This window comes from Astyanax mexicanus, chromosome 12 (assembly GCF_023375975.1).
Source record: "Astyanax mexicanus isolate ESR-SI-001 chromosome 12, AstMex3_surface, whole genome shotgun sequence".
NCBI lineage: Eukaryota > Metazoa > Chordata > Actinopteri > Characiformes > Acestrorhamphidae > Astyanax > Astyanax mexicanus.
The window spans coordinates 21,684,180-21,697,450 of NC_064419.1; the positions used below are offsets into that span (position 1 = coordinate 21,684,180).

Sequence of the window (13,271 nt, forward strand, 5' to 3'; positions counted from 1 at the left end):
GAAAAAGGATCTCTCTGTTGCTGAAAAGTGTGAAATAGATAATTCACAAAAACTGAAGTGTGATAATTGTACTGTGACGAGATTTTTGGCTAATTTAGAGGTAGTGGTGGGGGATTAGTGTGTGTTCTGCTGATAGGAATGGATCAAACACAGCAGTGCTGCTGGAATAAAAAAAAAAAAAGTTTACTACATGACCCATTATGTGTTCCTTCATAGTCTGAATGACTTCATTACTCATTTTCAATGTAAGGGAAAAAAATAAAAACATTGAATTTATAACTTTATTTTAAATTCAGTCAATTATTGTACAGGGGCAAAATTACATAGTGTCACTGTCCAACTACTTATGGACACAACTACATTTTGACATGAAAAAATATAAACAAAAAGTCATTAAAATTAAAAACAATTTCTGAATAGGAGATGTGCTTCTTTTTCAAGGCAAAATCCTCAGTCTTCTCAAGGCTTTGTAGACATTTCCAGACACAAATAAACTTCTTATACTAGTCTGACCATATTTCTATGATCTAATTTCTATTTTAGCTTTATTAGCTAAAACTATTTTTAAGGTCATTTTAAAAGCTGCAGAGTAAATTGTCTAATTAAATAATTAAATAATTCCATAATTTATTCTTAGTTTTGATTGCCATGTTATGTAATATTCAGTAATAGTCATGTACTTTTATTTTCTCACTACAGTACCCAACATGCATTGCACAAGTACATCATAGAACCACTGGGACTTGACTCAACATCAAGTCATTTTGGTTTTATCTATTGGTCTATTAATCATGAATTGTTAACACTATATAAAAGGCAGTTGACTTTAAAGCACTGACATATTATTGTAAAACATATTAAACACATATAACTACTGGAGAATAAATGAGATTTGAAATGGGATGCTTCAACAACATTCCTCACTTCAACTTTCTGTTGATGTTTGTGCCTAAAAGAGTTCCTAAAAGAGTTCTTTTATTAGAATAGTGTTTTCTTTTTTTACGCTTAAGGCACTGTGCTTTACGCACTTTAGCAATCGTATGAACACAAGCATTATAGAAATGCAAATATTTCAGGCAAACACATTAAAATGAATATAACAGGCCAGAGTGGCTAGCAATACACTAAATATAGTGGATATGTTTACATCATTTGAAGCACACCTTCTAAAAGCTTTTTTATCCAGGTAGAATCAAGTTTTGATTGAAACAAGTAGAGCATACGTTAAATGTAATACAAAAAAAACAAAACAAAAAAAAAAAAGACATGGTTACACAAGGTTCTCCCAATGTGAACACGTTAACTGTGACTAACATTCATCTAAAGCACATCTGAATATATAATATACCTGAACTAGCTTTGATTTGTCAGGCTGAAAGAAATTCCTGTTTGTTAAAGAAGCTATTTCTATTTATGTATAATTCCATCATTAAGACGAAATTAGTCAATCAGAGTGGTTTGGTTTTGGTATGAAATGCATTTACAATGTCATTTACAACAGTGGTAATTGGGACACAACCTCACAGACAGTTAAGTTACATATATAACAAAATGGTACATGTATTGGAAAATGAATATGTATGGTACTGGGGTCATGGTTTGGTAATCTCTTTGGTTGCAAAGAGAATACACAATATTCACAATTAGGGTAAATATGGTAGTTTCACAAGAGCACATATGCCAGCCAAAAACATTAAGCTGTAAACTGATAGATTTGCACGGTATTGTGGGAACTGCAGTGATTTTGGGAGTATTGCATTGGGAGAAACTGTAGTCTTGTATGTCCCCTCTGCCACTCTCTTCCTCCTCCTATCTCTCTCTGGCTGCTGCATTTGAAGAGAGATTGACACAAACTTCTTTTTAATCGCTTTCTTTTTTCTTTCACTGTTCTTATCTTCATATTTGAAATGACTATTTTACCTCATAAAAAGGTGGTAAACTGGACTAAGATCATTTGAATGCTTGTTTTTGGGTGTGTACTGAACCTTTGTGCAGAAACACACCAAACAAGCTTGATTAACAAACTAGAGGCTGTGACAAACTAAAGGCTGTAACTACCTCAGGAGGTACGGCACTAGACTGTAACTTGTCTAATTTAAATAAAATACATTTTAAAGTTTCCACTTTGTACTGTACTCATGTGAACTGTGAAGTCCAAACTGCATTATGAACAAAACCGTATGCCTTTTTTGCATTTAATATCGTTACACTCCTAATTACATTATATGGAAACGAATACCCAAAATCATTGGGCCCATCAAGCTCAAGCTTTTCTAACAGATAGAAGTTCTAACAGAATCTACACTTTAGATACTCAAGCTGAATTAAGCAAAAACAGCAAACACAATTAATTCTGTAGCAGATAACACAGGACTATGTGATCCGATAAAATGGACTCGTTTCGTTTGCTTTCTTGGGGCGGTTTGTTTCAGCAGGTGTAAAATCAGTAATTGCACTTGGGTGCAGGCCAAAACAACCACGCCGAGACCTGCGAGAGGAGTTGGTCTCGGTTTGGTTCCAAGTGAACTCTGGAGTGGTTCATTTGTGGTGTGAATCTGATCTGGTCTCGATCATCTCGATTTATTACTGCTGTTCAGGTACAGTTTAACCTGATATATTATAGCCAGATCATTACTACAGTTATGAACAAACGCTGTCTCTGCTGCTGCTCCAAGCTAAACTGTTTTTACACTGAACGCAGTGTGTGCAGCATTCACTGCTCGCAGCCACACAACTCTGTGTACTGTGTACTGCAAATTTTCCGTGATCAGTGTTAAAGCAGCTTTACATTGCACAGAAACTTCTTGCTTCTGAAAACAACTTTAATCAACCAGAGGAGACATGCTTGTGTGGTTGGTTAGGTCACATTTTGGTGTGTGTGAAACCAAACCAAACTGAAGGGGAAACTGATTACAGGTGTGAAAACGCCCTTCATTTATCTAAAAAATGCAGGCATTAAGCCACGCCCCTGCAATTCACAACACACAATAAACAACACCTTAATCAACAATGCCTATCAAGTGTAAGATTACGCAACAAGAACTCTAGCTAAGAGTATCTTTAAGCCCAGCCTACCTTACAAGCAGAAGATAAATCAAGTAAAAATTTCAAGATTTGCCACTAACGTACCATCATCAACATGACATATAAAACTCGGAGGTGTACGTACGTACATCACATTTAAAATCAGAGGTAGCTTTGGAAGATAAAAAACGGCTATATCCGTGTTGCCGCCTTGTTCCATTCACCACCACTGCCAAGAAATCTGAAGTTTCATTACAATTAACTATTTCACACCAAAACCAACCCTGAATTATGTTTACATTGCAATGACTAAAAAACAAAAAAATTAATTAAATTAAATTAAATGAAAAGTGCATTCTGTTAAATCTTGTAGTTACTGCGTGAAACTACATTAAAGAACAGATTCAAATATGAAGAAAATACTGGCAATCCTGTGAACCATAATGTTTGAGAAGAAAGAAAAGAAAAAAAAAGAAAAAAAGATTATAGGGGAATGGCTCTATCATCTGTATTTACATACATATTTATACAACAGTGTTCAGAGACTTAAATAGTCATTAACTTCATTTTAAAAAATTGTGATCAACATAAAATTTGCATCTAGTCCTTCCAAAATGTTTCATCCAACAATTTAGCATGACTTTTCTTTAGCTGACTTTCTCCATCTTGGTAACTGTATTAGGTGTGCTAACCTTTTCACTTTGGCCCTGTCCTCCTCGTACTTTCTGTCATACCCGGTTTAAATTTTAAGTTTATAAATCACTACCTTCCAGTAGAGGTTACTGTTTAGAGAGAAGGTTTCAGAGTCATTCATGAACCAGATTTCAGCTTTAGCTTGATCATATGACACAACCAGCCTAAATCCAGCCTAAACAAAGATCACTGTGGAGATGTTTATTTTTTTTTATATGAAGTCCTTCAGAAGTGTTACACAATAGTGGAAATTCTTGGTTCTCCCAATACAGGCTTTCTTAAAGAAATATTCCAGTGTTTTTCAGCCTAATCTCTCAGTACTGAATCTGTGCAGCATAGTTGCTCATCAAGAACAAAAGTTTCAATGTGTTTATTGTTCAAATTAAGAAATTACTTTTGTCTCTATAAAATGTTAGCATGTGCCTATTCACTTATATTATATGTTTTAGTTATCAGTTTAAAATGGTAAATTGAATACACAGCCTTTTTTAAAGCTCACCTTCCGTCGTTTTTTCTTTCATTTTAAAATGTCTAGTTGTGTTCTCTAGTATGAATGAATGACATGTGAGCCGTTTTTGTAAAAAAAAAAGTGCTCAGGTGTCTCTGTATAGCTCTTTTTTAATGGACTGTTTTAGGGGTGTGTCCAAAATGACCGGATTCCAGCTTTGCTCATGAATATTCATACATGCAAACAGCATGCAAATATCTCTCCTCTGATTGGCTAGGAGCACTGCGACGCCCCTCCACCGCTCTGCCGCTCACTGCCTCCCACCTCCTAACTGATGAGCGATGATGTTGCGTCGCTTCAGCTCCGCCTCTGGGAGTTTCTCGAGCCAAGGTGGGCTGGTCTGTGAGTTTCTGCCTACGTAGGCAGAAAGATAATTCAAAATTCACCCGTTTTTCGGAGGGGGGGAGGGGGGATTTCTTTGCTTAGCTCCTGCAGACAATGGGGGCTGCAAAACAGTTTAATGTGCAGGTGTACACATTCAACTCCGAGAGACCTACTGTATTCCACAAAAAACAAGAAAAATTGGATTTTCGCGGAAGGTGAGCTTTAAGTAAAATTAAAGGATTTTAGTTCTGCTCAACAAAACAGTTGAGCCTCTTTATAAGCAGTTTATAATCTTGGCAACACGGCGAGGCGCTAATGTCTCTCATGTAAGATCAGCCTCCTCTCTGTCTAAATGGGAAAAAGACCAAAATACTCTAAACTGAAGGTCTTAAAAATGGACTTAAAAATGCACAAAAAAGCGATTTTCCAGATTGTTATGGCTTCTGCGCCTGCGCACATCTCCACAGAGAATGAGGCTTTCCCACTAGCATGCTGACTCGCTGTACAAGCAGCAAGCTAATTGGCTCTTTTGTTAAAAGGTTTATCAATAAATGGGCAGCAAGATTAGTGTTACAAGAAATCCCATTCATACAGTGGTCATTAGCCTGCAGCCTCATTAATAAGGTAAATGAGCTGCAGATAAAATCACTCCAATATTGTATAAGATGTTTAGTCTGAAGGTCCTCAATTGTTTTTTTGTTTTTTTTTACTGTTTTCTGTTTATAAACAGCTACAGGTTGAGATTGAGGTGGTCAGTGAAGCTCTGAGCCATTGCTGGAATTTATACGAATTATCTCTTTATATTTATTGAGCAGCAGTTAGACTGTAGGGCCACTCTATGCTTGTGAAGTTACACTACATAAAAACAAAGTTCTAAGCAAAATTGCTTTTTCATTCTTTGGATATGTACATTACATAGCTTAACAGCTCTAAAGTGGTGCAACTGTCTAACTGCCTGCTTGTCAAGAGTCTAGAGGTGGAAAGAAGGTGGCAAAGAGGGTCAGGCACTGTTTGCTGATTTCGCTGTTGAAACAGATTTCTAAAACTGTCATTTAGCTAGTGAGCTGAATCGGGTGTGCTTGAGAAGGAAAACCACAAAACTGTGAAAGAATCTGTCCATCCTGTCCATCATTGCTTACCCCTGAACAAGAGATAAAAAGTTTAGATCATCAGATCATCACCACAGCCCTCCATGGTCAAGAATCAGACAATAGGAAGGCCTTCCACCCATGCGATAGAGGAAACTGTAACCCGCGGTGGAGACAACATGGAGAAAAACGATGCAACACCATCAGAGGGAGGAACACAGACTAAACATCTTACACAATATTTAAGCAACTGAACCTGAAGAACATTTACAAAAGTTTTGAAGTTCAATTTTAACTGTATTGTTGAGCAAATGTGAGCTAAGAGAACCTTTCAGGCAACAAAACAACTTTTAACAAAATTTAGTTGAGGTAACTTATAATTGGTACTGATAATTTTTATCATTTTAAACTGATGTGTCAACAAAGATCTGGTTGAAAAGGTGCCATTAACCTTGAGTTTGAACTTTCTCTCATGACAAACACTGGCTTTCTGTCTTCTATACAGTAAACCAAATTTCACTCTGCAGTCAGTGCCAGCACTATTCAACAATGTACGATGTAAACCTTTCTGCGATCTAAAGTACAAAAATAATGATTTAATGCATATGTTACAGTAGCTTTACCCGAAGTTAATGAAAGATGGGGCACAACAGGCAAGTGACCTCTTTCAAGTTCAGTGACCGTTCATGATCTCACTGTTTGTTGTGGATATAGAGGTCCTGAAAAAGTTGTGCTCCTTCAGTTTCAAATGTTCGGGCAAGTCCAGCTTCTGTTTTGCTTCTTCAATATCGCTGTGAATCGCTGCTATCAATTCCTCTGCAGAAAAAACACAATACAGATTACGCTGCTTGTCTGGCCGAGCCATTTGATTCTAGAAATGCAAAGATTTGTCAAAATTTCTCAATTTTCAGCCAAAACAGTGTTGCACCTTCTTGTGTGCAGGCTCAGCTCAAATTGGCCTGGCATTTCAAACAAAATGTTTTATTTAAAATGTGTAAGCTTTACATGTTTTGTGGAGGAAAGACAGTAATGAATTAACCAGATACCCCTCTCAAGAGTTAATCTTTCAGCATTAGAACAGCAACACAGCTGACAAACAGCTCTATTCGCATAAAACATCAAACTGTTTCAGACCACCATATCAAAAGTACGACTACAAGGAGTCAGGAAACAATGATTAGTCTATCTCTAGTCCACTAATGATGAACCTCAACAAATTTACATTATGTCAAAAGAAAAAAAGAAATACAGATACGCATTAGCTTTTCAAATGCCTGTCCATGTAGCCTGTCATGAGAACCTACTGCAGGTTGGCTGTAGCAGTTTGGGTGTGTTTGATTGTATGACTGCCTGAGTGGGTGTCTTACCAAGTGAACTGAATCCTTTTTCTGTGCGAATGTATCCCACCATAGCCACACTCAGTATCTGACCATAGAAATCCTCTTTGAACTTGTGGATCAGATGAGTTTCCTACAAAATAAATTGGACCAACAGCAATAAACTCTCGGCCCAGCCAGCTTAAACCACTGCTGCCACTTCTAAATTGATCATTAGCAGCTGTTCTATTGTTCTCAGAGCAATGAATGAATTACACAATATTCACAGGCCAAGACTTACCATTGATTTCTTTGTGTTTTTGTAATACGGGTTCCAGCCTATGCTCATCACCATCTTGTGGATCTCTCCGTTGTCCACCTGTGCCCAGCCATAGTATATGCCTGTGTTGATGTCAGCAGGAAGACTGTCCACCACTGACTCTGGGAAGTTTGCTGTGAGACAGGTATAAAAAGGCTTGTTAGTATCTGGGTCAATGATTTGACACATAACCAACTGCATTATTTTTAGTAAAAAAGTTTAATATGTATATGACTACATAAATAAGTAGTGCTTTCATATAGATGTACCGACTTTAACGTTTCACAAAACATTAGTTGCCACTAAGATTAGGAGATTGTTGGTTCGAATCCCAGTCACGCAGCCTGCCACCAGCTGCCGGAGCCCTAAGAGAGCACAACTGGCCTTGCTCTTTTTGGGTGGGTAGACGGTAGACACTCTCTTTCCACATCACTACAGAGGGTGATGTCAGCACAAGGTAACTGTAAGTTGATGTATCGGATCAGATTTGCTGCACAATTACTTGTTATAGGGGGAGTACAGCTATTTTGTGCGTTCATGTCTAGGGGTAGGGTGTCCCGATTTCTGTTAGGCAGGTAGGGGGGAAATTTTAGGGATACATGGCTCTTTAAACTGAGTTTTTTTTTTAAGGTTCACTCAAAACAGAAGACGACCAAAGACACCCATAAATTAGATTTTTTTTTAATATATGATAACCACAATATTACCATAGGTTAATGTGCAGTTTCAAAATGTTATGGCTATTTTCTTCAAAATAAGCAAAGCGGGGAAAAAAAATAAATAAATAAAAAATCACTAGTACTTGTCTTAGTAGCTAACTTTCCTGTTCCACCTTAAGTGGTGCAATAGGAGGCTGCTGCATTTAGGTGGAACTGAAAAATAAAATAATATAAAAGCAAATAACAAAATCACAAAGTAATTAAAGAGTGGACAATAATTAATTGCTGCACCACCTCCCACCTTTCTGAAGACATGCGCTGGCTAAAAATGTACTAGTTAACCAGCAGCAAGATTACTGAATTTTAATCCTCCACTGTTATAACTATATGTGTATTGGGTTATTGAATTGTTATTAGAGAGAGTTCACTCATCACATCAGTCCCAAAAACCAGCAACCCCCTCCCTTAACCTATGACCTGCTGATCTGCTGAACCTTTCAGTGGGATTATAGTGGGGTACGTTGTGTAACGTTAACCACTGTGATAAAGTGTAATACATCACAGGTATGGTATGATGAAATGTTGATACGGGGATGATGAGACTAGGTAGATTTATTGTTATATAATATTTAAATACAACGTATTGCTCTGTGTAAAGTTACCATTTAAGTGAATGAACTGAATAGGTTTTATTATGATTAACAATAACAACAACCAAAACTACTACTAAACTAAACAACTCAACTACTAAAATTTTACTCTAAGATTTCAGTAATGCATCTGTTCCTAGCAGAATTTTACATTTCATAAGTGAAATATTAAAGACACTAATAAAATCAGATTTACTGATTTATAACTTATCCTGGTCAGTAATACTTATTTCTGTTTTTATCTGGCATAAAGATTTTTGCATTATAGAGATTCTTGAATTTGAGTCAGGGCTTGTATCGCACACACTATTCCAATCATATTTTATATCTATCCTACTAAATCATAATAAAAATAATTATCATTATTATGAAATATTAAGGGATTGTTGTGAGATAATACCCCCAGACTTATCATAATCATAATAATATCTTATTATTCTTTTATCAAGTGTCGGAAATGGGCTTCCACAGAATGCTGATCCGCTGATCTCTAATATATTTTGTCATATGTCCTGTGCTTAGATCTGGACGTATGATAAAGCAGTTTATTGACTAATACTGGTAGCTAGTTAGCTAACTTAACTAGGTTACTGTTGTTGTAAAGCAAAGGATTAAAGAAAGAAAAGGTCACTTCATTTTGATTACAAAAACAGAAGGTTACCACGATATAGTGGTTTATGCTGTACAAATATACTAGCTTCATTTACAGGGACTTATACTGGCAACATGCTTTAATATGGTGCCTCTTTTGTATTTTACAGTTAAATATACCTTGGTCTATTTAATACTTAGATGTATAAATATCTTAAATACAATTAAATTAACATTTTCATTGACAAAACCTAAATAAATATATAGTATATTTGATATAGTATATACCAGATGTCACTGTAATAATATAATATCTATGGTTATTTGAGCTAGCTGTGTGTAAGGAACTGCTCTGAGACGAGTGTAACCCGTGTCCCTGTTCTACTGTAGCTAGTTAACTACCTGTCGGGATTCCTAGGTCTTTACTCCCTCTTCCAAAACCTCGTATCACCGGACCGCGGCAGAAGTACGGCAGGCTCCTCATGTCCACGGTTCTCCGGTATCAGTATCAGTGATGAAGGTGATGATTAGAGAAGGTCGGGTTCCTCTGAGCTCCGGGAGAACCCGACTGGCGGTGATCTAACCTAGCTCAGTTATATCTCAGTGATGACCCTGTGGATCCTTCTAGAGCTCACCCGCCGCTGTGGGGCTACAGGAACTGAAATAAAACCGGCTAACTGTAATAACCGGGAGTCTGAATCCGGAATAAACTGAATTAATCCCAGGGAGAAGCTCTTAAAGCTCTTAAAGCTCCTCCAGGCTCTGTACTACAGTGGTGTGTTCACACGGCGGACTGACAACTCGGTACTGTGAACACCGGGGTTCCCGACCTTCGTCTGCGTCTTTCCTCTTCACCTACTTTCAAAATAAAAGTCCTACTCGAACTTTTCGAGAAAAATACAGCTTTCAAAATTAAAAGACCACTTCAGTTTCTGAATCAGTCTCTCTGATTTTGTTATTTGTAGGTATTTGTTTAAGAAAAATGAACATTGTTGTTTTATTCTATAAACTACAGACAACATTCCTCCCAAATTCCAAATAAAAATATTGTCATTTAAAGCATTTATTTACAGAAAATGAAAAATGGTTTTCAGACCTCAAATAATGCAAAGAAAACAAGCTCATATTCATAAAGTTTTAAAAGTTCAGAAATCAGTATTTGGTGGAATTACCCTGGCTTTCACAGTTTCCATGCATTTTCTTCATCACCATATAGAAACCCCATTTACAACTATTAATTAATTTGCCATTGACATATCTCTCACACTTTTTAACAAATAGTATACCTTTATTAAACTAATCTTCCCTAAACCTTCTCTTGTTTAAAAAAATATGTGCTGATTGTTCCAAACAATACAGGTATGAGGGAAACATTGTTTGAATTTCCAACACTTTAATGTTTGTTTATGTAAGGTTTTATTGAAATTGATAAAAGTTTTATAGGAAGATTACTTCATTTGAATAATAATATAATAAAAAATTTTAACCCTCCGCATTTCTCATACACCACACTTGGAATATGGAACCATAGTAACCTGTTTCCCTTTAGACAGTGCTTAAACCAATTCATTTTAAGTATCTGATTAACAGTAGCAAAATCAAGAAAATTAGAACCTCCTTCTGAATAACATTTCATTTTATTTGTCCTTAAAATTTGCTTAAAATATATTTTTTTTATATCCACATATAGTGACAAGGCTGAATACACTAATCCTGAGCTACCTTCACCCTTTGAAAACAAAACACGGCCTTCAATTGTCAGATCTCTCGGACACCCTCAATTAAAGATACTTTTGGATTTTTGCACTTTATCTGAGAATTTAGTTAGTATATTGTTAGTATATTGCTTATCAGAATACCAAGATACCAGACTCTTTATTTAATCTTTACGAAGCAAATTTACAAATCATTCAATTTATGTATAAATATTATTTTACTTGTATGCTGATAAACTAAAAGATCAGATGCAAATTAGAATAGATTTAAAGCATCCAGAACTACTGTAGCTTGGCTTTTGTCTTTTAAACAGAGTAGTATCTACTTATTGAGTAATTGGAAAAAAGCCAACTGGTACACACTGTGTTCACTATACAGTGTGTCAGCTATATTGTAGTTCTGTTTAAAATCTTCACAGTAAGCCTACATTTTATTACCTATATAGTTTACTATCAAGCTTCCATAATGAATCCTAAAATGCATAGGTGTCAAGTGATGAGTAATTTATTCTTTATTGAAGTAATTCTTTTTCACACAACTTTTTTAATTCGTTCTTTAATTCTTACTTGTTAGCCACTTTATTCATATTTTATATAGCTTGTTTTCTTTCTTTTTTTTTGTAAAAAAAAAAAAAAAGAAGGGGTACACGCTATATTCACTGCACACCACTGCATAAATGCAGGACACTCTATAGTGTACTACACTGCATAATTTTACTCAATTACAACTTTTCAGTACTTTTTCCACCTCTGGTAATAACATCATCTGAACGCACAGTTTGGTTCTGATGTGTCCTGTATTATTATATTAAAATGTACTGTATAATCACTGTATACCTATATGTTGTTATCTTTAAATAATAAAATGTTAGTTTTTGTTATTCCTAACCCAGCAGATTCCTGTAAATGTATGTTGTTTATGCGTCTGCAGGTCCCAGTGCAGTCGTGGTTTGACGACATGGCGGACATAGAGCTGCTGGACCTGCTGCCTCTGTTTGAGGGTCTGAGCAGGGAGGAGGACGTTTACTGTGTGCTACAGAGCCTGAGGGCCAGGTAGCACTAAGACTGGCACTGCCCCACACACAGACACTTCCTCACTACCGTTCAGGCCATGCCAGCATTCAGCTGTGGCCACTAGACGGCGCCACTGTCTCAGACAATGGAGGACACAACTGTTCCCACCTCACTGTACTCGCTGTTGATGGACCCCTTACCCTCCCGTTATTGGACCATTTCCTCCCTCTATTGGACCATTTGCCAACATGTGTCCTTGGCACGGGAAATAAAGTGTACATAGTGTAGGTTTCTGAATTTGCCGGAGAACAAGAAGAAATAAATAATGAGCCCAAGTTATTTTTTGTATGTATGAGTTTACTATCCTAAAGCTCTATATATTTACCACAAACAAAGGGGTAAAATCAGAAAACAAATCTATTTTTCTTTCCCAAAAGGGCGATGAAAAGGTGTAGCCAGTCAACCCTTTGGTACCCTTCATGCTATGCAGGCAGACTTTTCTTGATCACCAGTCGTTTCAACAACTGTGACTTTTTCTCTTACCAAATAAAGTGCCTTCTGACTGTTGTTTACATATGTATATATATATATATATATATATATATATATATATATATATATATATATATATATATATATATATAGTGCTGTAAGAAACTTATTTTAAAGGGTCTGTGACACATACATCACAATGGGCTCACATTATAGACATTAAATGTTAAAAAAAAAACAGAATCTGGCAAATTGTAAAATAAAACTATTAAATAAAAGATTGACTTAAATGTGTTGGAGACATTGCCATACCTAACAAGTAAATGTTCAGTGAGATCTGTAAAATACATTGAATGCTATCAAAATATCAGAACCTAAAATATGTGGATAACTTTATTCTTCATATTTAAATGATTATTTCTCAGTACAAGTAACACTACTTGTATAATAATGTATGTATATATGTATGTATGTATGTATTATTATTATTATTAATAATAATAATAATAATAATAATAATAATAATAATAATAATAATAATAATAATAATAATTATATTTTCATGTTTTATGGTTTAACATGCTTGGTGGAGAGAGACTGACCTGGTGCCAAGTAAATCTGCCCAGCACACTTGTGATGATTATTAATAATAGTTAGATTTTAATATTGCATGTCATGCAAAAAGAAAGAGAAGTAAAGCATGGCATTTTTGCATGTAAGTGCCTGCTTTACATAAAAACTAGATATGCTGCCTTGCTGCCTATTCTATTTCACATAGCAGGTGACATAAACAGTGTCTTAAACAGCTGCTGCACACCCAAATATCTCACATAGAAGACAGAGTATTTGTGGAGTGTCCAAATAAGTGAGCAGTGTTT

At 35.8% G+C, this 13,271-nt stretch overlaps 1 protein-coding gene across 1 annotated transcript; it reads right to left on the bottom strand.

The window, feature by feature from the left end:
- Nucleotides 1-246: 246 nt before the first annotated feature.
- Nucleotides 247-10,025, bottom strand: rfk (riboflavin kinase). Its single transcript, XM_007260155.4, has 4 exons — nt 9,575-10,025; nt 7,255-7,406; nt 7,005-7,107; nt 247-6,453 (listed from the first exon to the last, which is right to left on the bottom strand). Exons 1-4 carry the CDS (start codon nt 9,654-9,656, stop codon nt 6,311-6,313), a joined length of 480 nt encoding a protein of 159 aa, XP_007260217.1. The 5' UTR covers nt 9,657-10,025; the 3' UTR covers nt 247-6,310.
- Nucleotides 10,026-13,271: the final 3,246 nt, after the last annotated feature.

Coding starts and splice junctions, on each gene's coding strand:
- rfk (XM_007260155.4), bottom strand. CDS start 9,656: ATGAGGAGCCTGCCGTACTTCTGCCGCGGTCCGGTGATACGAGGTTTT. Junction 7,407..9,574: donor AGACCTAGGAATCCCGACAG/GTAGTTAACTAG, acceptor CCTGTCTCACAG/CAAACTTCCCAGAGTCAGTG. Junction 7,108..7,254: donor AAAACACAAAGAAATCAATG/GTAAGTCTTGGC, acceptor TTTATTTTGTAG/GAAACTCATCTGATCCACAA.